The 26,044-nt window shown below is 39.6% G+C and overlaps 1 protein-coding gene across 2 annotated transcripts in view; it reads right to left on the bottom strand.

Moving 5' to 3' along the window:
* The window catches only part of NR2C2 (nuclear receptor subfamily 2 group C member 2), a 126,802-nt gene extending 103,193 nt beyond the window's left edge, over positions 1–23,609 (bottom strand). The window contains exons 1-2 of one of the 2 annotated variants that reach the window (XM_027863894.1): positions 23,536–23,597; positions 800–883 (exon numbers count right to left, since the gene is read on the bottom strand). In XM_027863894.1, coding sequence (XP_027719695.1) covers positions 800–859 — 60 coding nt within the window. In that variant the 5' untranslated portion in view covers positions 860–883; positions 23,536–23,597. Of the gene's footprint in view, positions 1–799; positions 884–23,535 lie in introns of both variants that reach the window. The other variant, XM_027863895.1, reaches the window with a different exon arrangement.
* Between the last annotated feature and the right edge of the window lie 2,435 nt (positions 23,610–26,044).

A 26,044-nucleotide genomic window follows, 5' to 3' on the forward strand; every position in this document is an offset into this window, starting at 1 on the left:
TGTGGGGATTCTGAAGGCAATTGATACCTCTCTTATCAGTACACAAACAAAACATATTAAAAACAGAAAATAAGTACACAAAATGTACAAGAGTAAATATTTTTACAAGCCTGACTTTTCCATAATAAGGCATACAATTAGTAAATTAAGTGAAAAGTTCAATATTTTAATGAGGTAAAATAAGTCTGCTTTGATCTCTTTAATTCCCAGCTGATATAAATCATTATTTATAAAATAAGTGACTTTTTTTTAAAGTTAAAGGTTTATATACAATCTGAATGATCAACTTATATTTGTTGCTTTAAATGTCTGTGTGTTCAAGTTCTAAATCCCTTCAAATTTTCATGCTTTAGAGGATTCACATTTTTACATTCGTGTATTTACTTTGGAAATATATCTTATGGTTCAAAAGAACTAGGTCTTCAGTAATTCCAGAGCATTAGCTTGGTTATTAAGTGTGAGAACTTGAAACTGAGTTCCAAAGTCAAAATGTAGCCCTCTTATTTTTAGAAGCATCAATTTTCTCATGGGGTTGGGGAGTAAGTAAGGGAGACAAAGCTAAAATTTTTGAAAGAAGTCTGATTTTAGAATAGGACACCCTACTTCTCACATAACCTATGGAAAGAAAGAGATGACATACATTATACTGACTCTTCATCTATTCTACAGTATAAACAGAACCTGCCCAGTAAGGATGCCTGACTTTGCTTCTACCACTTGGAAAAAACAGAGCACACTGACATATTTCTTTTTTTCAAAAGCAAGTGTGCCAGCTATTGTAATAGCATCTGTCACTCACCTCAGCCACCTGCTGTGTCTCCACTATCTGCTGAGCCAGCACCTCCATATCTGTTGCCATGGTGAAGCAAGATCATTAGAGAACCTGTTTGGAAAGATGCCAGCAACTTCCATCAGGCAAGAAGAAATTAGGCTACTTGAAAATTATTAATAATCAAAATTAATCTCTGGCATAATGTAATGTGAATTTACCGTCTGCTGGAGACACGGCAGCAAGCAAGCAGTTTAATACGCTTACTGCACGTCTGGGGATACTGCTCATTAGTAATATCTTCTTCAATTATCTGCAAGACTTAAAAAAAATCCAAAAAACAAAAAAAACCCAAAGACAAAACCAGACCAACAAAAACATTCCAAGTAAGAAGAAAAAGCCTTCCAGTCTAAGTATAGAAAAAGACCAATTTGGAACTGTAACCACTAGTGCAACTTGTAAAATGCTAAGGTGGCTGGCTACTAGCAGTTTTGTTTACCTCGCAGTCAGGTAGATCTCACACCTTGGAGGGCAGCTCCTATGACAGGTGCTGATTAAGAATGTGGCTATCTGAGAAAGGCTTGATCAGCCTTGGATACTAAGCCATTAGACTGCTATCATCAGCTCTACTTCTGGTGTTAGTGTTACTACTGCAAAGGTAAAATCCTGCAGAGATGCTGATGCATTTTGTTGGTACGCACAAATGCAAAAGCTATCACTAACAGAAAAGGAACAAATATAAAAAAAATCAGGGCAACAAAACATTCGAAGTATTAAAGCCTGAGAAGAATATGGTCCTAAGGGAGTTTATTTTTTTTAAAAGCCTTCCCTTGAAAATGAAAACTGGATTTTAGCTATTTTGCTAGTAATGAAGAGCGAGATTTAGCCTCATCAATTTTCAACAGCTTGAATATTTAGATGCTTCTCAGGAGCAGAGTTCATAACGTGTAGCATGCTACATGTGTCATTTAGTCCAATGCCTAGCTACTGATATGAGTCTAAATAAAAATGTTGATGATGTTATTATAACAACAGCATTACAGCCTCACTACAACTATCCACAACGATACAGTTATCAGGTAATTCTGTGGCGGGGCTATATTACTAGCTACTAGGGGAGGGGACTGAGGCCGAGAGAATGGAAGAGTTGCGTCCAAAGTTACACAGTGAGTTAATGGTAAAGCAAGGCCTAGAATCTAGGTCTCCTGACTCTCAGTCGTCCCCTGTTCTTTTCTACAATACCACAGAAGGTGTTCATTTTCCTGCTTTGACCATAAATTTAGCACCATAGGAAGACTATAGTGCAGTTTATTTTTAGCCTTCACATATGTAAATGATATACAGTATCTGTGTAGCACACATGATACAAGTCCATTTACCTGGCTCTTGTTTTTCGAAATTTTTAGTTACCTGGAATATTTTGTTGTGCACTTAAAGAACCCTAACAATATTTATATTCCTAATTCCTTCTTCCTTCTACAGATTCCTTTTGCCTTCAATCTAGTTTCAAAAAACAAACATAAAAATCACTTTAAATGTATTACTACCAGAAAGACCATTTCCTCCAAGCCAAATGTTATAAAAACACATCATCACTATTTGCAAAAGTCCTGTGAAGCAGATATCTAACCTCTTCCCCCTGAAAGGGTAAATAATAGTCCTCCAAATAATATAAATGGATAAACACTGCCATGATTTGTTACATACAATATGCTAAAAATCCTACCTTGGTGTTGTAACCACTAATTTTTATCACCTTTGGAGGATCAAGACTGCTGCTGCTACTAATAACAGCAATCTGCTAGGGGAAATGTGAAAGTAAGAAAAATACATGCACAAAAAGCTGAAAGAACAGCACCAGAAATTCTTCTTGTCACTAGAAAAAGTTGCTTAGCTGACTGGAATTAAACTCTATAGTCAAAGGTAGTATTTTATGTACATTTAGATAATTTCCTCTGTAATTATACCTTGAGGAACTAATAATTGATCCTACATTAGATGCCTATTAAATACAAGGTGCTAAAACAGGAAACATCTGATCCACAGTGGTCATGATGGCTGTTCTGACTTTTTAAACTGTTTCCTAAAATGGTACCTTGAATAGTGCTTGCCCCATATGCTGGGGCTTCTCTCTTTTTAGCCACTGAGACAAATGTCTAAGCTCTCTATTTACATATGATATCTACTTTAGGAACAATTAGGAACAATTAATTCCTAATTAACCCAATCAGGAGATCATGAAATATCATTTTATTAAAAGAAGGCTTTTAGAAAATTTTTATAGATCACTGTTAAAAATACCAATTTTCAGGTAAATTCAAAAATTTAAATAGAATGGGGGAAGGTCTGAAAATGTTCCAACACATATTAATGGATTATCTGTATTTACAGATCATGTCCAGTTCCAATTAATCTAAATAACTCAATATTATACTATAACAGACTTTTAAATATATATATTAGAACAATGACATGTCAAATATGCTAAAAATACTATGCTACCAAACATTTATGTATTTTCATATGCAAAAGCTGACAAATTAGCCTATGTCCTGAACAGGACAGACAAGATGGAATGATTTCAGGAACTAAAGATGTTTACCCTGGAAAAGACTAAGAGACTATTATTTAAAAGGCGCTCATGTGGAAAAGTGAGTAGCTTTGCTCTGTATAGTTCTTAAAGGCAGAACTAGTCAGTTGATCAATAAGCATTTATTAAGTATCTACTATGTGCCAGGCACTGTGCTAAGTGCTAGGAATATAAAGTTTTCAGATCAAAATAAGGATAAGCTTTCTAGCAACCGAGGCTATTGAACTGGCTGCTTCATTAGGTGGTGAGCTCCTTGTTACTAGGGATATTTTATGCAGGGGCTGGATATTATCTGTAAGGTAAAATAAGTAAGAGATTCCTTGCCTCTTTTCCCACAATATTCAACTAAAATATCGATTTAAGCATTTGCTAGTGCCTTTATTCCCTCAAGGTTTTCTTGTATTGTCAGCATCATCATCATCATCACCATCATCATCATCAGGAGCAGCAGCAGGATTGGGTATCTCTATCTTACTCAGGCTAGAAATGCAGAGGCTACCCACTAGGCTGATCCCACTACTTATTAGTATTGACCATATTAATGTCAAAGGTACACAGGATCAACATGGTCCTCTGCAGCTCAGCATTAAATCAATAAACACTTATTAAGCCCCTACTATGTGCCAGGCACTGTGCTAAGTTCTGGAGATACATGAAGCATCTTATATTCTAACTGGGGAAACAACATACAACTAATAATATACAAAGTAAATTTACAGAGGGTAAATAGGAAATAATTAAAAGAGGAAAAACATTGGAATTAAGAGGGGTTGGAGAAGGCTTCCTGTAGAAGTGGGGTTTTAGTTAGGACTTAAAGAAAACCAGGGAGGTCAGTAGTTGGAGAAGAGGAGGGAGAGTGTTCAAGCATGGGGGAATAGCCAGAGAAAATGCCCAGAGCTGAGAGATGGAATGTCATGTTCAGGAGAGAGCCAGGAGATCAGTGTTGCTGGATCAACGATTATGTATTGGAGAGTCCAGTAATAAGACTGGAAAAGCAGGAGGAGGCTAGGTTATGAGCTCTGAAGGCCAAACAGAGCATTTTGTATTTGCTCTGGAAGGAAAATAGGAAGTTGACATGATCAGACCCGTATTTTAGGTCTTTTTTTTAGTAGCTCAGTGGAGGATAGATTGGGGTGGGGAGAGGCAGGCAAATCCAATATCAGATATTGAAATAATCAAGGTGTGAGGTGATGAGGAAGTGCACTAGAGTGGGGCAGTGTCAGAGGAGAAAAGAGGGGAAATTGCCAGGCCTTGGCTACAGCTTGCATATGGGGGATAAGAGAAAGTGAGGAATCCTGTATGACTCCTAGTTTGTGAGCCTGAGGGTTTAAGAGGATGGTATTGCCCTCTACAGTACTTGGGAAGGTAGGAGGTAAAGAGGGTTTCGGGAAAAGAGAATGAGTTCTGTTTTAGATATGTTTAGTTTAAGATGTCTACTGGATATCCAATTTGGGATGTCTGGAATATAGATGGAGATGTGAGATTTGAGGTCAGCAGAGAGATGCAGCAGGAAAGCTAGATTTGAGAATTATCAATATACAGATGATAATTAAATCCATGGGTGCTAATGAGATCACCAAGGGAAGTAGTATACAGGACCCAGGACATAACCTAAGTTCAAGAGATCTACTAGCCTCAGACTCCTTTGTAGTTGGGATTATAGGCCTGTGACACCATGCCTCACTCCTTGTATCTGCTTTTCATGCACATGCACACGCACACACACACACTCTCACTCTATATATGTATATATGTCTATACACACATACATGTTTGTATATGTAAATGTATATTCATGTTGTCTCTTTCATTAGAATATAAACCATGAAGGCAAGAACTGTTTGGTTTTTGTCTGTAAGCCCAGTAGGTAGCACAGTGCCTGGCCCACAGAGCAGGAACCCAATAATTGCTTGTTAGGCTACACGATCTTTCTCTATTCTCCCTGATGGAAAACTTATTCATGACTAAAGTAAGACCTCATTTTGGCTCCCAGCTCTGACCCTTCCCTTAAATTTTAGATTCTAATTTCAAACTACCTGTATGTCACATATACCAACAACTTAAACTCCTAAGTTCTATTTTGGATATGTTCTTTCTGTCAAAACATAGTCACTGGCTAATACCCTCATGGTGATATCATTATTTAACCTATTCCTACCTGTTTGAAACCTTGGTACTATCTTTGACTCTCCCTCCTCCCACACCCTTCACACACAATCAGTTCTTAAATCCTATAGGATCTACCTCTGAAAAATTTTTTGCACATATCCCCTTCTTTCTATTTCCAATGCTTACACATATCACAAAAACTCAGTTAGATACGATGTCAGAGGCCCCACCTGGAGTACTGTAATAAAGGGATTTTGCCATTTCCAACCTTTCTCCTTTCTAATCTTCCTCGAGCACAGATCTTATCATCTCATCATCATCAACTCTGCTCAAGGCCCTTCACAGGCTCTCTTGCTGCCAATTAACAAAATTCAAACCTAGTCCAGCCCTCACAGTTCTGGGCAGACCATGACTTTCATCTTGTGGCCTTCCGCCTACTTCCCCCAACCATCCTGTGCTCTACACTTCCCCACCAGACAATGCTATATTTATTGCTTCTAATTCATGATTTACTCATGCAATATATTCACTCCATCTGAAATGCCTTCTCATCCATCTCTGGCTCTAGATACCTCCATCTTCTCCCAAGACTCAGTTCAAATCCCTACCTACTCTTTCATGAACACTTGCCTGATCATCTCAGCTAGAAGGGCCCTTTCCTTACTTTTAACTCCTATAGCAAGAGCACTTACATGATATTTCTATAGATGTGATTTAATCAATTCAACTCAAAAAAAATTTTATTAAGTGCCTACTATGTACCAGCCACTAGGATCCCGGGGACAACAAGGCATATACACTGTGGAGGCTTAGACTCTTCAAGGAACTTACAAGCTAATGGAAGGAAGAACAAGCACACAAATAACCACCACAAAAGGGAGAATGAAAAAATGCAAAGGAGAGAGCTTTGGATACTACCGTGAGAAATTTGGAGAGGGAAAGATGCTGCTTTGTATTAGTTTTTTGTGTATGCATCTTCTCTGACCTTACTGGTCGTAAATTTTGGGACTTACAGGCACTCTGTTATACTTTCTGAATCTTCCTAAGTATCTAGGACACTGTTTTGCGCACAGTGAGTGATACATTATTTATTTAATTCTTAACACAGAAATTATTTTATGAATTTGCACATGTAACAGAAACAACAAAAACAATGATATAAGGCAATGGTTTCTCAAACAGGCAAAATCTTTTCTGTAGAAATTACATTTATGTTGTGTAGTTTTATAAGTTTTTCTATGTTATAACAATAATCAACTCATTATACAGCTACATATTAATATGACAGTAATTTTCCAGTTTAAGTATAAAATGAGGAAGGGATCTACTTAAATAACTGAGTAGAGAAAAATATACACTAAATTAACAAAATTTAAATCAACTGATACAATAATTAATTAACCAATTTAAAAGAAAAAAAGAATCACAGTAAAAATGGTAGTAGGTGAAAAAGCTTTGCTAGCGCAAAGGTAAAAACTGACTTCAATGCATGAGACAGGCCAAAACAGTTTTATTTCACACTGAATTCCTTCACTCCAGGAAAACAAAAAACAAAAAACATAATCTAACCAAATTATTTTTAGGAACGTTTTCTTTTAAAAATTTTCTTAATAGGAAAAGGAAGCAATCTTCTTCCCTCTTGTACTTCCTTCTTCTCTCCCCTATAGTCACCAGTTCTGCTAGTGATAAATAAGACACTTTCTTCCCAAGGATTACCCATAGGAACAAGCTGACCTTCTTTTCACAAAATGATCATGAATAATACTGATTTCCGCTGATGACTTTTCTGTCTCAAACATCAGCCTTAGGCATTAACAATAGCAACTCTGGAAGCAGTTTTAAAAACAATAAACAAAAAATGAATAAATAGGAAGATGCACTGTCTAGATGATTTTAAAAAAAAACTGCTATCTGTAATAAGTCTTTTAACAAAGATGTTTAAATGGCATCAATGGAGGAGATTAGAATAATTTCCACAGTTATTTTCCAGTTCTTTCTTTTTAAAAATGTCACGTCACAATTCTATTACATCATCTTATAAAAATAAAGGATAAAATTCTCTTCCTTAAAGGGATCATGATGTAATTATAAAACAAAACATGGTATCGAGGGTTATGATGAAAAAGAAAGAATGGAATCAGTTCTCTATTAAGAGGCCCCAAGGAGGTGGGGCGTTGGCACTAATAATAGTAGACACTGGACTTTTGGAGGCTTTCCTCACTGCCTAGAAAATACAGGAATGGGGGAGAGAGAGAAGATTCAAAGTAAAGAAAGGCAGAGCTGGAAGGCAATTTCTATAGAGAGACAGGTAGTTCTGGAAAGGGTGAAAGACACTTTTCTTGAGCCCCCTAAGATGTAAACACTTTAACTGAACTCTTCTTAATTCTACTCAGTAGATTTGCAAACCACATTTTTGCATCAAAGAAAGGACAGATTCCCTTAATTGCTCTGGAAGCTATACAAAGGCAGAGAGGTGAAAATCACTCAGGAAATCACCACCCTTCATTCCCTAGCCATCCATAGCCACATTTAACATTAGACTGAGATTAAAGGTGCAAAAAAAAAAAATTAATATAGGCTACAAGATAAAGCAAAAAGGAATTCGTGGGAGAAGCCCACCTGAGGAATATGATGTCTATTTGTCATCCCCAAAAGATCCATATGCAAATGATCAATAACAGGCTTTTCAATACCATTTGTTCATACTAAATCCCTTCTTCCACAGAGGTTCCTGGTCCTATCAAGCTGAAAAAGTTTTCAAATAAGGTCAGGTAATGCACTGTGTATAGGCGTGGATGGAAAACCAGCCTAGATAAATTCAGAGGCTTAAGTTACAAGGTTTGGTGATAAACTTTTCAGCCAGAACAGCTTCCAAAGACCATTAGCTAAGATGGGGACGGTTGGCATGGGTTGCTGTGCTCTGCAATAGTGGAGAGAATATCTTATTTACACTCATGAAACCATAAATACCTCTATATAGACAAAGATAATACTGTTGTGAAGTATATTTATATATTAAAACATTTGGATTTGGTACCCATCTCCCCACTATGGGTAAATCTTGTCATTAGAAAAGATTAGATATCTATTCATCAGGTAACCTATAATTATATGGATATTTCACAAGAAGTAAACTGGAAGGCTATTAAAAGAGACTATAATCTCTGTACAAAAGTATTTGGTCACCTTCACTGGCCTGTGAGCAAACAGGTGTTCCATCATTACTCTTTTCAACTGATACCAAGATACCTATTTGGATAAAATCTGTCATTGCAGTGATGGGATTGTAAAAGGTGAGCAAAAGGAAGAAAAAAATATTTAAGCAAGGGCTCAGTTTTTTTATTTTTTATTCATTTTGAACTTAAATACAAAAAACCAAAAAAACCCCAAAAAAACAAAACCCCCATATTTCCATATACATAGCACAACATAAAGATTGGATTCAATATAAAACCATGAATTTCCATTTCATCTTTTAAAAAACTATGTAACGGAGGCAGCTAGGTGGCGCAGTGGATAGAGCACTGACTCTGGATTCAGGAGGACCTGAGTTCAAAACCGGCCTCTGACACATAACACTTCCTTAGGCAAGTCACATAACCCCATTGCCTAACTGAAAAAACAAAAACAAAACAACAACAACAAAAAAACCAACCAAACAAAAAAACTATGTAATAAATATTACACATTGTTTTCAAAGCTACCCTGATTTTCTGTGCTTCCTTCTAAGTTTTCTTTTGTTCTCCGTTATGCACTTATTTTTTTTTCTCGCACCCTAGAGAAAGCTACAATTAAAAACAAACATACACACTCACACCCCATGTTATACATACTTCTATTTATCAGTTCTTTCTCTGGAGGTAGATAGTGTTCCTTCATAAGTCCTTTGTAGCTGGTTTCAGTATTTATGATACTCAAAATTAATTAGTCATTCAAAGTTGTACTCAGGACAAAATTTCTGTTACTATGTACAATGTTTACTTGATACTATTCATTTCACTTTTGATTATCTCATGCAAGCCTTTCCATGTTTTTCTAAACTTAACCAGCTTGTCATTTCTTATAGCACACTTGTATTCCATCACAGTCATTTAACATAACTTGTTTAGTCGTTCCCAATTGAAGGGCATATCTCATTTTAGTCAATCTAACAGGTATAAGATGATATCTCAAAGTTGTTTTAATTTGCATTTCTCTAACCAATAATGATTTAGAGCATTTTTTCATGTGACTGTATAATTTTGATTTAACTATTTATCAATTGGGGAATGACTCCGTTTCTTACAAAGTTCTTTATATATTTGAGAAATTCGACCTTAATCTGAGAGACTATGAAAATTTTTTTCTGAATTTCTGCTTTCCTTCTAATCTCGGCTACACTGGTTTTATAAAATTTATACATAAACCTTTTAATTTAGTGTAATCAAAATTATCCATTTTACACTTCACAATGCTATCTCTTGTTTACATGTAAATTGTTCTCCTATCCATCAATCTGATAGTAATATGTTTCATGTTCTTCTAATTTTCTTGTGATATCTCCTTTTATATCTAGGTCATGTATTCATTTTGACCTTGTTTTGATAAATGTTTTAAGATATTGGTCTATGCCCACTGTCTGCCAGACTACTTTCTAGCTTTCCCAACAGTTTTCACCAAATAATGAATTCTTATCCCCAAAACTTGAATTTTCCTATTTGCCAAACACAAGGTTACTATAATTGTTTACTACTGTGTATTTCTACTCTGTTCTCCTGATCTACCTTTCTGTTTTTTAGCCAGTACTAGATCAGTTTTGATAACAAGGGTTCATTTTTAATGTGAATACAGCTGAGAGCTTTCATTACCAGTTATTATAATTTGTCATTGTGACATTACAACTGTTAGGGATGAAGGAATCTCTGAGAACATACAGTCCACCCCTTTCTCATTTTATAGTTGAGGAGCCTTGTGCCCAACAAGGTGAAATGACTTGTCCATGATCATAACAATATACTAGTGGGAGCTAGGAGGCTGGAACCCAATCTTCCCCAGGCCTAGGTGGGTCTGCTTCCTTACTTCCACCTTACTGGGTTAAATCTACATTAAGCTATGTCATTATCACCCAGGTAGTATCAAAAGACCAACCACCACGAATTCCACAGTTATTAAAAGCCTACTACGGTCAAGGCAATACGCTAAATGCTGTTATAAAGACATGGCCTCTACCCCCGATGGAGCTTTAAATTCTGAAAGGAACTACAGCATATCTTCTTTTTTCTCCCCTCACTTAACAGTATTTTATTTTTTTCCCAATTACATGTAAAGATAGTTCTCAACATTCATTTTTTTTATAAGATTTTGAGTTCCAAATTCTCCTCTCTCCCTCCTTCCCCACCCCCCACCTCAAGACAGCAATCTGATATAGTTTATACATGAACAATTGTGTTAAAACTTGTTTCTCTATTAGTCATGTTGTGAAAGAATCAGAAAAGGGAAAAACTACAAGGAAGAAAAAACAAAAAAGTGAAAATAGTATGTACAACATATCTTCTTATAACATTTTTTAGCTGCAGTTGGTACTAGAGTGATTTAACCAAGTTTTATTGGGCGCATGCACTGTGTGTAGCACATGGTAATATGACTTACAAAAAATAGTAACATAGCTTGCAGAATGAGAAATAAATCACTAGTGTTAGGCATTTTATGATTATGAGTTTCATAAAAAATTTATTTCAACCCTGTAGGAAAGATCTGCAATACTCCCTTTTTATAGTGAAGAAATTGAGAATCTCATCATCATCATCATCATCATGATATCAGCAAGCACTTATATAGAGAGCTTTGAGGCTTGTAAAACATTTTACATGACATTTGACCTTCATAACAACCTGTGAGAGCAGTGTTATTATCACCCCCATTTTACAGATGAGAAAACTGAGGCTTAAACCGATTAAGTGACTTACCCAGAATTGCACAGCTAGGACGCATCTGGGGTAGGATTCAAACTCAGATTTTTATGACAAGTGCAGTGTTTTTCCACTATGCCACATAGTTACTTCCAGTACCTTACAATCAAGTAAATATAGCTTACAGTGTCACAGGAAGAAAAAAGGATTAAGTTTACAACCATCAGAACATCACAATAAATTTTACATCTTTGAGACATGGCCACAGAATCAGTGGTCCAGTCTGGGTGCCAACTCCAGTATTTTGCTTATTCAGTTTAACTACAGTATCTCAGAAGCACTGTATTTGGGATCCACAGAGTCTCTAATAACAATAAGCAAGTCCTGAGACAAGGAAACTCCTGTCTTCACTGACGGCAAGAAATGAACAAGTCCTTGCAACTGCAGTGAACTGATTAAAATCATCCAATATACATAAGCCTCTTAGTTACTCATATTTAGGAAGGAAAGGTTCATATTTAAGTAACATTCAATTATGCATCTTCTTGCTTTTTTCTACTCTATACAAGTATATTAGTACTAAGAAACTGGTTTACTTTTGTAAAGAGAAATTTGAGATCAGCATCTTATATAAACTATAAAAAGTGAGGAAAACATCCTTTTAGTTTAATGTAACACTTTATTAAAAGCATTTGCAAAATTCTGGGCTACTCAAAGGACAGTGGAGAGATGAATGGTGGGTGTATGTAGGTTGCAACATATAATGAGATACTGAGTGGAAAATGTAGAATAAAAGGTATCATGTGAAAAATGTACGAATGGAAAATGAGGAAATGAATAAATGACACTGCCTGTGTGCTCTACTGGTATTCATTAAGAGATTCAGAGGAAGGCCCCCATTATATTGCATGGGACCCCTGGGAAAGCCTTACTAGAGCACATAGAAATGGACAAGGGCTTCGAAAGATGAAAAAGCATGGATTGGTGGTGACCTGACCAGGAATAAGTGCCCACATTAATGAGAAAGTAAATAATAGTAGTAGCTGACAGGAATAGGCACTTTAACATTTGCAAAATTCCTTCCATACCTTATCTCGTTTGAGCCTCACACTACTCCTGTGAAGTAGGAATTTTAAATATTATCAGTATCGCTGCCTCTTTTACAGATGAGGAAACCAAAGTGAATTTCGAGGTCCAATGACTTTCCTTCTCTTTGCTCACATTCTAGTCCAACTGAACTAATTTGCTCATTGTTTCTCATACACAGCACTCCTCATCTTAAACAGGCCTTCATGCCTGAAATGTCCTCCCTCTTCATCTCGGCCTCTTAGAATCCTTAGTGTCTTCCAAGGTTCAGCTCAAATGTCACCTTATACACGAACCATTTCCTGATTTCTCTCAAATTATCCTCTATTTTACGGAAACTTATTCTGCACCTGGATCACCTTCACAGTGAGTCAATGAACACTGATTAAGTGCCTACTATGTGCCAGGCACTGTGCTAAAACCTGGAGATACAAAGAAAGGTAAAAGATACTCCTTGCTCTGAAGCAGATCATAGTCTAATGGGATAGATAACATGCAAGCTACTCTGTACAAGTAAGTTATCTATACAAGATAAATTGGAGATGATAAATAGATGGAAGCACAAGAATTAAGGGGAAATCAACAAAGGCTTCCTATAGAGAGCAGGATCTTAGTTGAGACTCGAAGGAAGCCTGGGAAGCCAGGAGGCAGAGATGAGGAGAGACTTCAGGCCTGGGGGAAGTCAGTGAAAATGCTTGGAGTCCAGAGATGGGGTATCTTATTCAAGGAAATGAAAGGAGGCCAATATCACTGGATCAAAGAATACATAAGTAGGGGTGTAAGGTGTAAGAAAATTGAAAAGGATGGGGGCAGGTTATAAAGGGCTTTGAATGCCCAACAGGATTGGGCTAATAGAGAGCCAATGGAGTTTATTGAATATGGAAATAACAAAGTCAGATCTGTGCTTTAGGAAGATCACCTGAGTAGAGGCTGGACTAGAAGAGACAAGAGGTTCGTGGCAGGCAAACCAAGCAGCAGACTATTATTACAACAGTCCAGGAGTGAGGTGATGAGGGCCTGAACCAGGGTGGAGAAACCTCCAGAGAAGAAGAGGGCACATATGAGAAATATTATGAAGGTGAAATCAACAGGCCTTGGCAACAGTTTAGATACTGGGGAGAATGAGGAGTTTAGGATAACACCTAAGTTTTGAGCCTGGGTGCCTGGAAGAATGATAGTACCCTCAAAAGTAATAGGGAAGTGGGGCAGCTAGGTGGTGCAGTTGATAAAGCACTGACCCTGGAGTCAGGAGGACCTGAGTTCAAATCAGTCCTCAAACATTTGACACTTACTAGCTGTGTGACTGTGGGCAAGTTACTTAACCCAGATTGCCTCACCAAAAAAAAAAAATAGGGAAGTTAGGAAAAAGGGAAGGTTTTTGGGGAAAGAGAATAAATTCTGTTTTGGACATGTTGACTTTAAAATGTCTATGGGACATCCTGGAGATATCTAATAGGCACTTGAAGATGTGATTCTGGAAGTCAACAGATATTAGGGCCAGATACACAGATTTAAGAATCAATGAATCCATGGAAACTGATGAGATCACCAAGTGAAAATAGTACAAAAGGAAAACAAAGTCAGCCCAGGAGAAAATCTCTGTGGTTAGCATGGAGCCTGACACACAACCGACACTTAAATGCTTATTGATTGCCTAGGGTTACATGCTACATATCAGAAGGAGGATTTGAACTTAGGTCTCTTCTGATTCCAACTCCAGCACTCTGTATCATCAAGCCATGCTGCCTCTCAAACAAAAATTATAGCTAATATTTATACCACTTTAAGATTTACTGAGCCCTTGTATGGTATCTCCTGTAGTCAAAGATCCACTGAAGAGTTTGGTGAAAAGGGAATGTACAGAAGCCAGAAATGCTCAATGACCATTTTGCCCAGTATTTTTTGACAGAGCTTCTTGACATGAATAAGACATTGTGCTATTTCAAATGTTGTGACTGTTAGTGCCCTTACATGATTCCTCTTTATTTAAACATTAAATATAGAGTTATGTAATTATTAATAGCCAGAGAGAGAGGAAACAAGGAACCTTGACAATTTTTGTACTTGAAATCTTTAAGATATTCCTTTTCTGTTACATTCAAAGGATAAAAAAGTTCAAAAAACTGGATGAGATCTTTGAGATTTATCTTGTCTAAGCCCTTTATTATTCTATAAATGAGGAAACTGAAGCCTAGATAACTAACTGAACCACCTCTAAATCCAATTACTGTAATCATAATTGTATAATTTGAAAGCCTGGTCTATGTAACCAGGAGTGGTTATTCCTATTTGTGTTGTGGTGGGTACTACATGGCTATCAGTCCATATGGTTTATAGACAATTGATAAAATAGTCTATGAACTAAAATACTGAGGGAAGAGGATGCTGAACATATTTAAAATGTACAGGCAGCTTTAGAAGAACAAGGTGTGGCCCAATGCCAAAGCTATGGTGGGATTCCCTACAAATCTTCCTCTAACCTCATCCTCTGAATAACATGTAAATCCTATTTCAGATTCTGGTTCTCAACTCTAGCTTTGAGATTTGCCTTCCAAACCTTGCTTTTAATTTTGGTTTAGCCAAAATTAAAAAGGTATTACAAGGTCTACCAAGGTACTAATAACCAAGAATTCCTTCTTCCATACTTTTTTTTGAAATCACAGCCCTTAACTTGGGAAGACTTATAATGAATTCATGAAAAGTGAAATGAGCAGAACCAGGAGAATATCGTACACAGTAACAATACTGTAAGGATGATTAATTTGGCTACTCTGATCAAGATGATGATCCAAGACAATTCCAAAGGACCCATGATGAACAAAATGCTATCCACCTTCAGAGAGAGAACTGGTGAATTCTGAATTTGAATTGAAGCATAGTTTTTTCAAACTTTATTTTTATTGCTTTGTTTTTTCTTTTGCAACATGGCTAATATGGAAATATGTTTTGCATGACTTCACATATTTAACTGATATCAAATTGCTTGCTTTCTCAAGGAGAAGGGAGGGGTGGAAGAGAGGGAGAGAATTTGGAACTCAAAATTTTATAAAATGATTGTTAAATTTTTTACATGTAATTGAGAAATATTTAACAAAATAAATATATATATTAAAAAAGAGAAAGGAAAACAACCCTTGGGACAAGCTAGATTTTAACACTTTGCTCAGGTCTAAGGCCTGAAAAAAAAAAGTGTCAAAAACCCATCAGGAGTTCTTAACTTGATGATTGGAAAACTTTTTCTTTTTTAAGTATTTAAAAAGTTTTTTGAAACATTATATTTCAATATAATTGGTTTCCTTTGTAATCCTTCGTATTTTATTTTATGCACTTAAAAATAACATTATGAGAAGGGATGAGACTGCCAAAGCAGTCCATGACAAATAAAAAGGTTAAGAACCAATAATCTAATTCAACCTCCTTTGTTTTACAGATGGAGCAACAGGTGAAAGCCGTAAAAGTGACTTGCCCAGGGACACACTGTGAGTTATTAGCAGAGGTGAGACTGGAGCCCAGCTCTCCTGATTCCACATAAGGCTGCTGTTTTTTTTGCACTGAAAACACTTGAGTCACAAATGTTTCTAAATATAATCAATGCCCAAACATATATGCTTTGTGGTAGCTACTTTTGTTTGCCAATCAATTTTCAGAGATGAAAAACTTTATAAACACCAAAGCCATTGTGAACACAGTTGTTCTAATAACGAAATAAATTGCTTTACATTATAAAACAAGTTCAGTTAGGCAAATAACCAACTCTGAACAATTCACAACTGGATTGTAGGAAAACTAACAAAATATTACAATGGTTTCACTTTTATTTGTAATTTATAAAAACCATAATTTGTACTGTACCAATTCAATAAAAATGTTATATTTATTAGACTTCAAGTGAACCTCTATTTTCTAACATATTTTAAAAAGCTTCATATAGTAATGTGATTTTTGTACAATGATAAATCAAACTGACATGATTTTTGCAAGTTAGACAAATCTAGTTAAAGTAACAATAAATCAAAACTGCTTTAGATCATAACAGATCATAATCCATAAGGATAAAATCTGCACCTGCGTTTTTTCAAGCAATATGCTCTGAAGTGCTTGAAACGATGACAACTTTTAATGATCTGGGAAACAATCACAACTATTCCTACACCAAGGATTGAGTGAATTGGTGAGGGGGTGGAGATGATGACACATTGATGCACCCTATCTCCAGCTACTCTGTCATAGGACTTTGTAGCCCAGTCATACAAAAAGCCATTAACAGTCATAGACGAGTCTTTCTTAAAGGTTTTGTTTTTCCTGTGCTCTGACTGCGTAAGATGGAGAATCAAACCCAGCCGTTTTAAGAAAAGTGCATTAACCTGGTATTTTGTTTCTATAACTTAAGTAATATAATACTTGCTTTTAAGTTATGATCTATCTCCTAATACCAAACTTGTACATTTATTTCTTGTTATCTTGGTTTGAAATGAAGAAAGACCAATTATAAATATGTTGGCCAAAGATGTTTATAGAGATTATTGAGACCACCCTCTGCCTCTAGGTCACACTCCAAATCTAGCTGACTTCTACAACAGATACCTTATAATAAGTTTCAATATGTGAATTTTAAAATACATAAGCGAAAACAGTAATTTTACTATAATCAATTATAAATTATGAACCACAGTCATCCTTCTAAGAATTTCTCCCCTCCCTCCCTTCCCCCCACTACACATATGATCATAGTAATATAGATTTAGAGCTGGAAGGGACCTTAAGCTAGGCCATATAGTTTAACTCATGTTAAAGAAAAGGAAACTGAAGTTCAGAGGGTTTACTTAGCCATGGTCAGAAGTAACAGTTAGCATTTGAATGCAGGTTGTCTGATTTCTAATCCCATACCTTCCATTGCTCTACTCTGCTTCTTTCATGGGGGCTTACTTAAAATGGACAGTTATGCTGTCAGGCTTTAAATCGATTCTAGTTGTTCTACGCTTTGCTCCAGACTGGTAGAGAGAACATAGTAAATCTGGAGGAAGCAAGACAGGGAATATTACACATCTACACTAGCATCTCTTCAACTACAATTAAATCTGACCAGACCCAAAATTTAGTAGATCAGATTTCCTGACTGGCATTGGCAGCAGAACTATGAAGAACTGATCCAGAAGCATTTATATTAGTGCTTTAAATGTTATGCCTTGGTATCTACCCCCATTCTCTCTTGCTTTACTCCAATCTCTGATTAACAGGTGACCCTTCTTGCCAAGGCCAACTCTTCTACATGTATTTTTGATTCCATCTCATCCCCTTCATCTTCTTCTTCAGACTGACCTCACAATTATCCCCATTCTCATGCTTATCTTCAATCTCTTCCTCTCTATTGACATCTGCCTTATCGCTTACAAACACATAGGTCTTTCCCATTCTTAAAAAATCTTCACTAGGTCATACCATCCTCGCACACTATGATCCTTTCTATCCCCTTTTTAAAAACACAGTTAAATTCCTACAAGGAAAAAAAAAAGGAGCTGTCTCCATGCACTGCCTATTTCTCTTCCTTCTCAGTTCCCAACCCCTTGCAGGGCTGGGGAACCTGTGGCCTCAAAGCCAGATGTGGCCCTCTAGGCTGCAGGTTCCCCACCCCTGCAGGGTCTAGCCTCTGATCTCACACCTCACCTACAAATGTTCTCTCCATAATTACCAGTGATTTCTTAATTGTCACATCCCATGGTCTTTTCTCAATGGTTATTCTTGATTTCTTTGTAGCATTTGACAAGTAGACAGACCATTGTTTTTCTGACTGCCTTCAAGACTAAGCTAAAATCCCATCTTTTACCCAATTTAAATTCTTGTGTCTTCTCTGTTACTGCCAGTTTATCCTTTATATAGCTTATTTGTAGTTGTTGCATGTAGTTTCTCCCATTAGATTGAGAGAAGGGACTGTCTTTTACCTGTCTTTGTATCCCCAGGGCTTAGCACCAGTACCTTGCACATAGCAGGCACTTAATAAACGTTTACTGATTGACTGGTTGATTGCCCTCTTCGAGTTTTTATGACATGGCTTTCCTGGTTATCTGTTTCTTCTCAGTCTCCTTTGTGGATTAATCATCGGTATCACGACCCCTAATTGTGGGTATACCCAATGTGTATCTTAAGTACCTTTTCTTTCTCTATACTATCTCACTTGATGACTTTATCAAGTCCTATGAGTTTAACTGTCATGGTTCTATTCTCTCTATTGGACTCCACTGATACATCTCTAACTGCCTATTGAACATTTCAAATAGGATGTGTCCCATTGACATCTCATTCCCTAAGTCCTGCCCCCTTCAAATTTCCCTATTTCTGATTAGGACACCACAGTCCATGTTTGCAAACCACCTATCATCCCCAATTCCTCACTCTTCTTCATCTCTCCTATGCAAGCTGTCAATCTGGTTAAATCTACTTCCCCCCACATCTTTTACAATCAACCCCTTCTCTCTGCTCAGGCTCCCATTACCTCTTGACTAGACTACTCCAATAGTCTTCTAACTGCATTTCCTGCTTTGAGGTTCTCTCAAATACAATTCATCTTTCACAGTAGACAAAGTGATTTTCCTAAAGTGCAGACTCCAACAGCTCTTCACTATCTGGCCCCAGTCTACTTTTCCCAGTTAAACTGTTCTTGCTATTCCTCACCTGCAACACTCCATCTCCCATTTCTATGTATTTGTACTGGCTGTCCCTATACTTGGAACATACTCCTCCTCACTTCTCTTATTCAGCTCAAGCACTATCTATAGAAAGACTATCTGCTTGACTACATCTCCAGCCCTACTGCACATTGCCACATATACTTACATAATTTATATCCTTTATATCCATACTTGATCATTTAATGAAATCACTTGAATGGATGAATAAGGGACTAATAAAGGAAATGTGCTTTACCTTCATCAGGAGCACTTTTAGATAAGCACTTTTATGCTTGTTAATTTCAGTGATCATTTACATGTTGCCAGAACTCTAGGATCAGAGATCCAAACTCTAATCTCTAAGGGAGACAGCACAGTGTAATGGAATAGAGCACTAGACTGAACCTAAACTTCAGCTTCTTCATCTATAAAATGGAGATGATAATACCTGTACTATCTACCTCACAATATTGTTGATAGTCTCAAATATGAGAATACTTATAGTATCTTGCAAATTTTGAATGTCAGCTATTTTACTGTCATTTAATTAATTTATTTTATTCATATTAATGTATAAATGTCAGTTTTTTCTGTAGCTCTTTATTATTCTTTTTCTCGTAGTGAAAACAATATACATTTATAACTAGGTATCATTACTTAAGATTATATCTCCGTATTGAATCTATAATGGAAAGATTTGCCTTTTTATTTATCTAACATTGACTTAATTCATTATAACAACTTATTCCTAATGTCTTTCAGAAATACTTCAACATAACTGTCCTACCCCATTGAATTATAGAATATTAAAGCTGGTAAAAGCCATCTAGTTCAATACATTCATAGACACAAATGAAGCACTAGAGGTCCAAAGTGGTGAAATAATTTGCTTATTTAATAATAATTATCAATATAATTAATAATTATTTAAATAATTTGCTTAATAAGCTCCACTACAGTTGGTAGCAAAGCTAGGCCTAGAAGCCCTCATTTTCCATTTGGTTCACTCTCCAGCCAATTTTTTTTTTTTTAACATCATGACACCAATGGGTAGTATAGCACCCAGAATCACTCTAATCATACTTATAAAGCTGCTGTCTATATAGCAAGAAATAAAGTGCATATAAGAAAAATTGCTCAGTGGTTTATGTTTCCTTTTTAGATCAGGCCTGTAATTTCACTAGTAAAGTGAAGAAACTCGATATCTATTCTCTAACTTAAGAGCCTTAGAGAGTTGCTGAAGGGACACTCAGAACATTGTTTGAGAGAAGCAACTTAAACTCAGGTCTTACTTGTGTGGGCCAGCTTTTATCTACTATGCCACACCCTATCTTATGGTGAAGATCAAATGAGAATACACTATGTAAAGGGCTTGGCAAAGCTTAAAGCACTAGGTTAGCTATTGTCATTATCATAAAAAATCAAATACAAGTAAAATTGGACATTCAGCCTATTCTGCCCCTTCCCTATGACATCTGAGTTATCATGATCAAAGAAACTCTGATTACATCCATGTGGATACTCTTTGAATCCCCAACAGGTTCAATACCTCTATGATTTAGCAGAATGACCTAGACAGTCGATGTGGCCACAGAAATCATGTGACTAATCTGGTGAACAGACCCTCTGAAGTTAGCTAGGCTGGACTTGGTTTGATGTACAGTCTGTCACGGGTCTGTATGAATTATCAACAATGCTTCCTGCTATACTAGCTTTTATTTCTATATCACTTTAAGGTTTACAAAATATTTTTTCTGCAAGAATGATCTCTAAAAACGACAACCACCACCTTGTGAGGTAGGGGTTCCCTAGCTGCTGGACAGATGAGCAAAGTTTTAGAAGCCAAGATTTAAACTTCGGAATACCAACTCCAGATCAGATGCTCTTTATGTTATATAAAACTTCTGATAGCCAACTCTTCTCTTTTAGTGGCTTCTAACTGAGGATAGCTGGTCCAAACATTCTAGGATTTGGAACTACACAACCACAGATTTAAAGCTGGAAGGAAGCAAAGAGGTCATCTATACAACCCCCTCCTTTTAGAGATGGGGAAACTGAGGCCCAAAAAGGTTAAAGGACCCCTCCAGGGTCACATAGGTAGGTTGTATGGTGGTAGAGAGTTGGGGCTTGAAATTAGTTCCTCTTACTCTAAATCTAACATTCTTTCCACTGTGCCATGCTGTTAGCTAGACTGACTCCTGGAAAAAGACCAGGACAAGATAGGCCTTCAGAGAGTGAACCACCAGAATGCAGGGCTCCAAGGTTCAATGTATCACAGCTCACTTCTAATGTCACTATCTTTGGAGTGACAAAGAACCCCTCAAATACTGAGAACAGGGTCTTTGGGAGGAAGGGAGTGTTCTGTAATCAATGATCAAAATCAAAGGAAGGTTAGGTAAATTACATTTTGGTCTCTAATACTAAACCACAAAATGTTTCTGTCATAAGAAATATAATAACATAACTGGCCACCAGTTGAACTGTTGCCTTAACAGATATATGGCTATTTTATGAAATGTTTCCACACTTTAACTGGTTTCACAATAATTTTTTTAAAAATAAACTTTTCGGAGCAGCTAGATGGTGCAGGGGATAGAGCACTGGCCCTGGATTCAGAAGACCTGAGCTCAAATCTAGCTTCAGACACTTGACACTAGCTGTGTGACCCTGAGCAAGTCACTTCACACCATTGCCTTGCCAAAAAATAAACTTTTCTTATAGGTTCCTTAAATCAGATCCAGATGCTTACTTCCTTAGCCAATGGTACCTAAAGTGTTGTCAGAAAAGAAACCCAGCATTGCCTCTACTTGAATGCTTCATAGGAGACAGATGTCCAAAGGAACATCGGAATTGGAACTGGAAAGGACCTTATCGGCCATCTAGCCCAAACTCATCATCTTCCAGATGAGGAAAATGAATTCCTTAAATATGAAGTGACTTGTCCAATGGATCACAAAAGTCAAGAAGCAGGGCTGGGATTTGGACCAAAATCCTCCCCTCCAAATCCAGTGTCCTTCCCATCTTTCCCAAATGACTTGTTGCCAAAGTTTAGTAATGCTAATAAAAAAGCATGGGAAAAAAATCTTGAGAGAGAAATAGGCAAATCAACGAGTATTTATCATTTATTAAATGGGGGCTACTCTGCAGGGTTTGTAACTTGTCTCTAGTAGGTGACAATAGATGGGGAAGACCTTTCTGAGTCTCGGTTTCCCCCATCTGTAAAATGGGGATTCCATTCAATAAATATTAAGCTCCTAACATGTGCCAGGCACAGCGCCAAACTAAAAAATAAGACAGTTCCCGCCCTCAGAGAGCTTACTGTCTATCGGAGGAGACCAGATGCAAACAATAACACACGAAAAAAGCTATCCATAGGATAAATTAACAAATGATTAAGAGAGAGAAGGCTCAGAACAGACACGACACTGTCAGGAACAAGCGGCAGAGAGCACGCGACGTGTTTTCCACTCCACGACCGAGAGCGCGAACCCGGACGACGGGACACGGACTAGGCCACGTGCCCCCCGAGGTACCTAACACTTCCCTCGGTCCCCCCAATGCGGGCCAAGAGCGGCGGCTGCGCGCGCACAGAACGTCGCAAGTTCCCCGCCCCCACGCGCTCCCCGCGCTGCCCCCAGCACGTTCTGTCCCATGCGGTGCAGGGAGCCAGAAACCCCAGGGCTCCCAGCCGCCCGCTTGACCCGCCCGCCCCCCCCGCCCGGGGCCAATCAGCTGCGTCCAGGACGGGGGGAGCGAGGGGCACCGGCCGCTCCCCTCCTCCCGGCGGGCCGCGATTGGCCCGCCACCCTGCCGGTCACGCTCCAGCGCCCCGCCTCCCTCCCGCTTCTCCCTCCAGCTCGCCCGCCTGTCCCGCCCTTTAGAAATCCGCGGCAGGGCCGCCTTCCCCCAGGCCGGTCCGAGGCGGAGGAGAGTGCCGAGGACGAGCGGGAGGGGGGGTGCGGGAGCGAGAGGGGCGGGGGTGGGAAACCATACACTCCAGAAGCCATCTCCGCCGAGGACAAGATGGCGGCGCTGGCGGAGGGCCAACTGTGAGGCGGAGCCGCGGCCATTCCCCCGGCAGTGCCCACCCCCCGCGCCGCGCCGGCCCGGCCCGGCCGCAGCGGCGCCTCCGCTCGGCCTGGGCCCGGCCCGGCCGCGGGCTGGCGGGCGAGGCCGCCAAGGGAGCGAGCAGCGCCCGCCCAGCCCAGCGCTCCCGGCGCGGCCCGGCCCACTATGCAAAGCGGCGGCGGCCGCCCGCCCGTCCGTCCGCCCGCCCCGTGGCAAAGGTAAAAGGGTCGGGTTCAACTGCCGCCGTCGCCGCCTCCATCTTCCAGCGCAGGGCGGCCCCGGCCGAGAGCCCTCCCCTCCCCGATCCGCCGCCAGCGGCCTCGGCCGAGCCGAGCCGCGCCACCGACCCCGACCGTTTACCTCAGGATTTGGCGCCAAAGCGGCTTCGAATGTGACCCCGAAGCTGGTCCCGTGTCTGCGGCGGGGGCGGGCGGCGGGCGGGACGGAGGGCCGGGGAAGCCGCTTCCCGCGGGCGGCGGGCGGGCAAGACGAGGGGCGCCGGGGGGGGGGGCGGCGTCCCCCGGCCCGGGGGGGCGGGGGGGGCGGGGGGGGGGGGGGGGGGGGGGGCGGGGGCTTGGCCGAGGTTGGGGGGGGGTTTGTTATTGTTTTTGTCAGTGAAAGGTCAGAGTTCGTGACCCCGGTGCCGCCGCCGCCGCCCGCCCGCGCGCTGGGAGGAGGAGGGTGAATGTTCTTCTTCCTCTTCCCACCGCCAGCCTCGCTCCGGCCGCGGGGGGCGGGCGAGTACGCGATTGGCTGAGGCGCGCACACACTCACACCGGAACGTTCCGGCGCTGGCGTTCCATCCGGCCGGACGGCTCGGGCGTGGACGTTCCCTCCTCCCGACGGCGGCGGCCTCCGGGCCCGGCCTGGTGGGCGCCGGGCGGCGAGGCAGGGGCGGGGGCATGGGCCCGGGCGGGCCGCGGCGACGGCGGCTGCGGCGGGGGCTGTTCTGCGCGCACCTCCGGGCTCCGGGGCCGGGTGAGTAGGCCCCTTCCCTGCCCCGCCCTTCCCCCCTTCTCCTCCTCTTCATCCTCTTCGTCCTCTGGCGCAGGGCCGGATTTAGTTCGGCCTTCTACACCACCCTGGCGGGCTTCATCCCCGGGGGACGAATGGGAAGGAAGGCAACCTGATCCTGGGGCGGGGGCGGGGGGGGGTCTGGGTGGTGTATGCTGTACATGTGAGTGTGTGTGTATACATGTGTGCGCGCAAAGGTGGACCTCTGTGTTTGTGTGTGTGTGTGTTACAGGCAGCCTTGTATATAGATACGTAATGTGTATTCGTATAGGCTTGTGTATACTTAGATATGTATTGTAGACATCAGTAGACACATAGATGTACAAACAAGTACGTTGATATATATATACACACATATATAGATTACACACATGCATGTTATGCGCACGTGTCTATATACAGCCACACTATACCTTTTGTATATAAGCATACATATAGAAACATTCATTGTGTTATGTAGGTATACACATACATGTTAAGTACATGTAGATGTATCCATCTACACAGGCACACGTATTATATATACACATATTAATGTATACATAGATGCATAATGTTCCAAAGGTCTTAGTGCTGTTTTAAGCTATATTTGCCTAGGAATGTAATTAGTAAGTAGACGAATGGATGGGTGGATAGATGGACAGGCAGGCAGGTAGAGTGAGTGGATAGAGCACTGAGCTTGAAGTCAAGAAGACCTGATTTCAGATTGGCCTTAGATGCTTCCTAGCTGTGTGACCTTGGGCAAGTCACTTCATCTTTGTTTGCCTCAATTTCATCATCTGTGAAATGGGGAGAATAATAGTATCTACCTCCCAGGGTTGTTGTGAGGGTAGAATGAGTTATTTGTAAAGGGCTTTGCAGACTTGAAATGTTATATAAATGCTAGTGTGAATATTGTTATTGTTGTTTGCATGTTGTCTGTCTGCTCAGGAGCTCCGGGAGGGCAGGGACTGTTTTTATCTTTTTGTGTTTGTGTCTCCAGCAGTTTAAGCAGTCCCTGGCACACAGTAGATGCTTAATAAGTGTTTGTCTACTTGGCTTAAGTGCTACTGCAGCACATACTGTATAGTTAAAAACCCAAGGCAAGTCACTTCATTTTCCAGGGCTCTAGACAACTCTCAGAGGAGAGTGCACACCTGAATTGGTTGAGGAGGTTTCCTCATCAGGGAATTGCTTCTGTTGGTGAAATCACAGGCCCATCCAGTTCTTGAGGCAGAGCTTTTCCAAATATGAACTATGGCAGTGCTTAGCCTAGCCTTCTTGAATTTACAATGCTGTTAGTGTTATGTTGTCAGAATCTGAATCTAAACTTATATACCAGTATTTTGTTTTTTTTTCTCAAACTTTTAAACGTAGTTGATGTCTTTGAATGTTTTATTTTGGGCTAGGCTAAATGCAACTCTTTGAGGATTACTACTTTTTAGTCCCTTTCTGTACCTTTTAAAGAGTCTTTATATGCCAATTAATGTTATACTTGGTTAATTTCTCATCTACTTAAGCATTTCCAACTTTAAAAATATTGGTGGGTTGTACAGCCTTATATATTTAAAATTTCAGTTTATTTTTTTAAATTGTTTTTTTATTTGGTTAGGCAGTAGGGTTAAGTGACTTGCCCAGGGTCACACAGCTATTAAGTGTTATGTGTCTGAGGCTGGATTTGAACTCAGGTCCTCCTGAATCCCGGGCTGGTGTACTATCCACTGCACCACCTGGCTGCACTCCTAGTTTAGTTTTTGAGACTGATGTTTCTCATGGAAAATTAAAGTTGGAAAGGATGCTATAGGTCACCTGGCCCAACCCTCTGAAGTTTTAATCCCATCTATACAGGTTGTCCCCAAAAAACTTGAGTGTAGTT

The sequence above is a fragment of the Vombatus ursinus genome, unplaced genomic scaffold (assembly GCF_900497805.2).
Source record: "Vombatus ursinus unplaced genomic scaffold, bare-nosed wombat genome assembly UNPS02014773.1, whole genome shotgun sequence".
NCBI lineage: Eukaryota > Metazoa > Chordata > Mammalia > Diprotodontia > Vombatidae > Vombatus > Vombatus ursinus.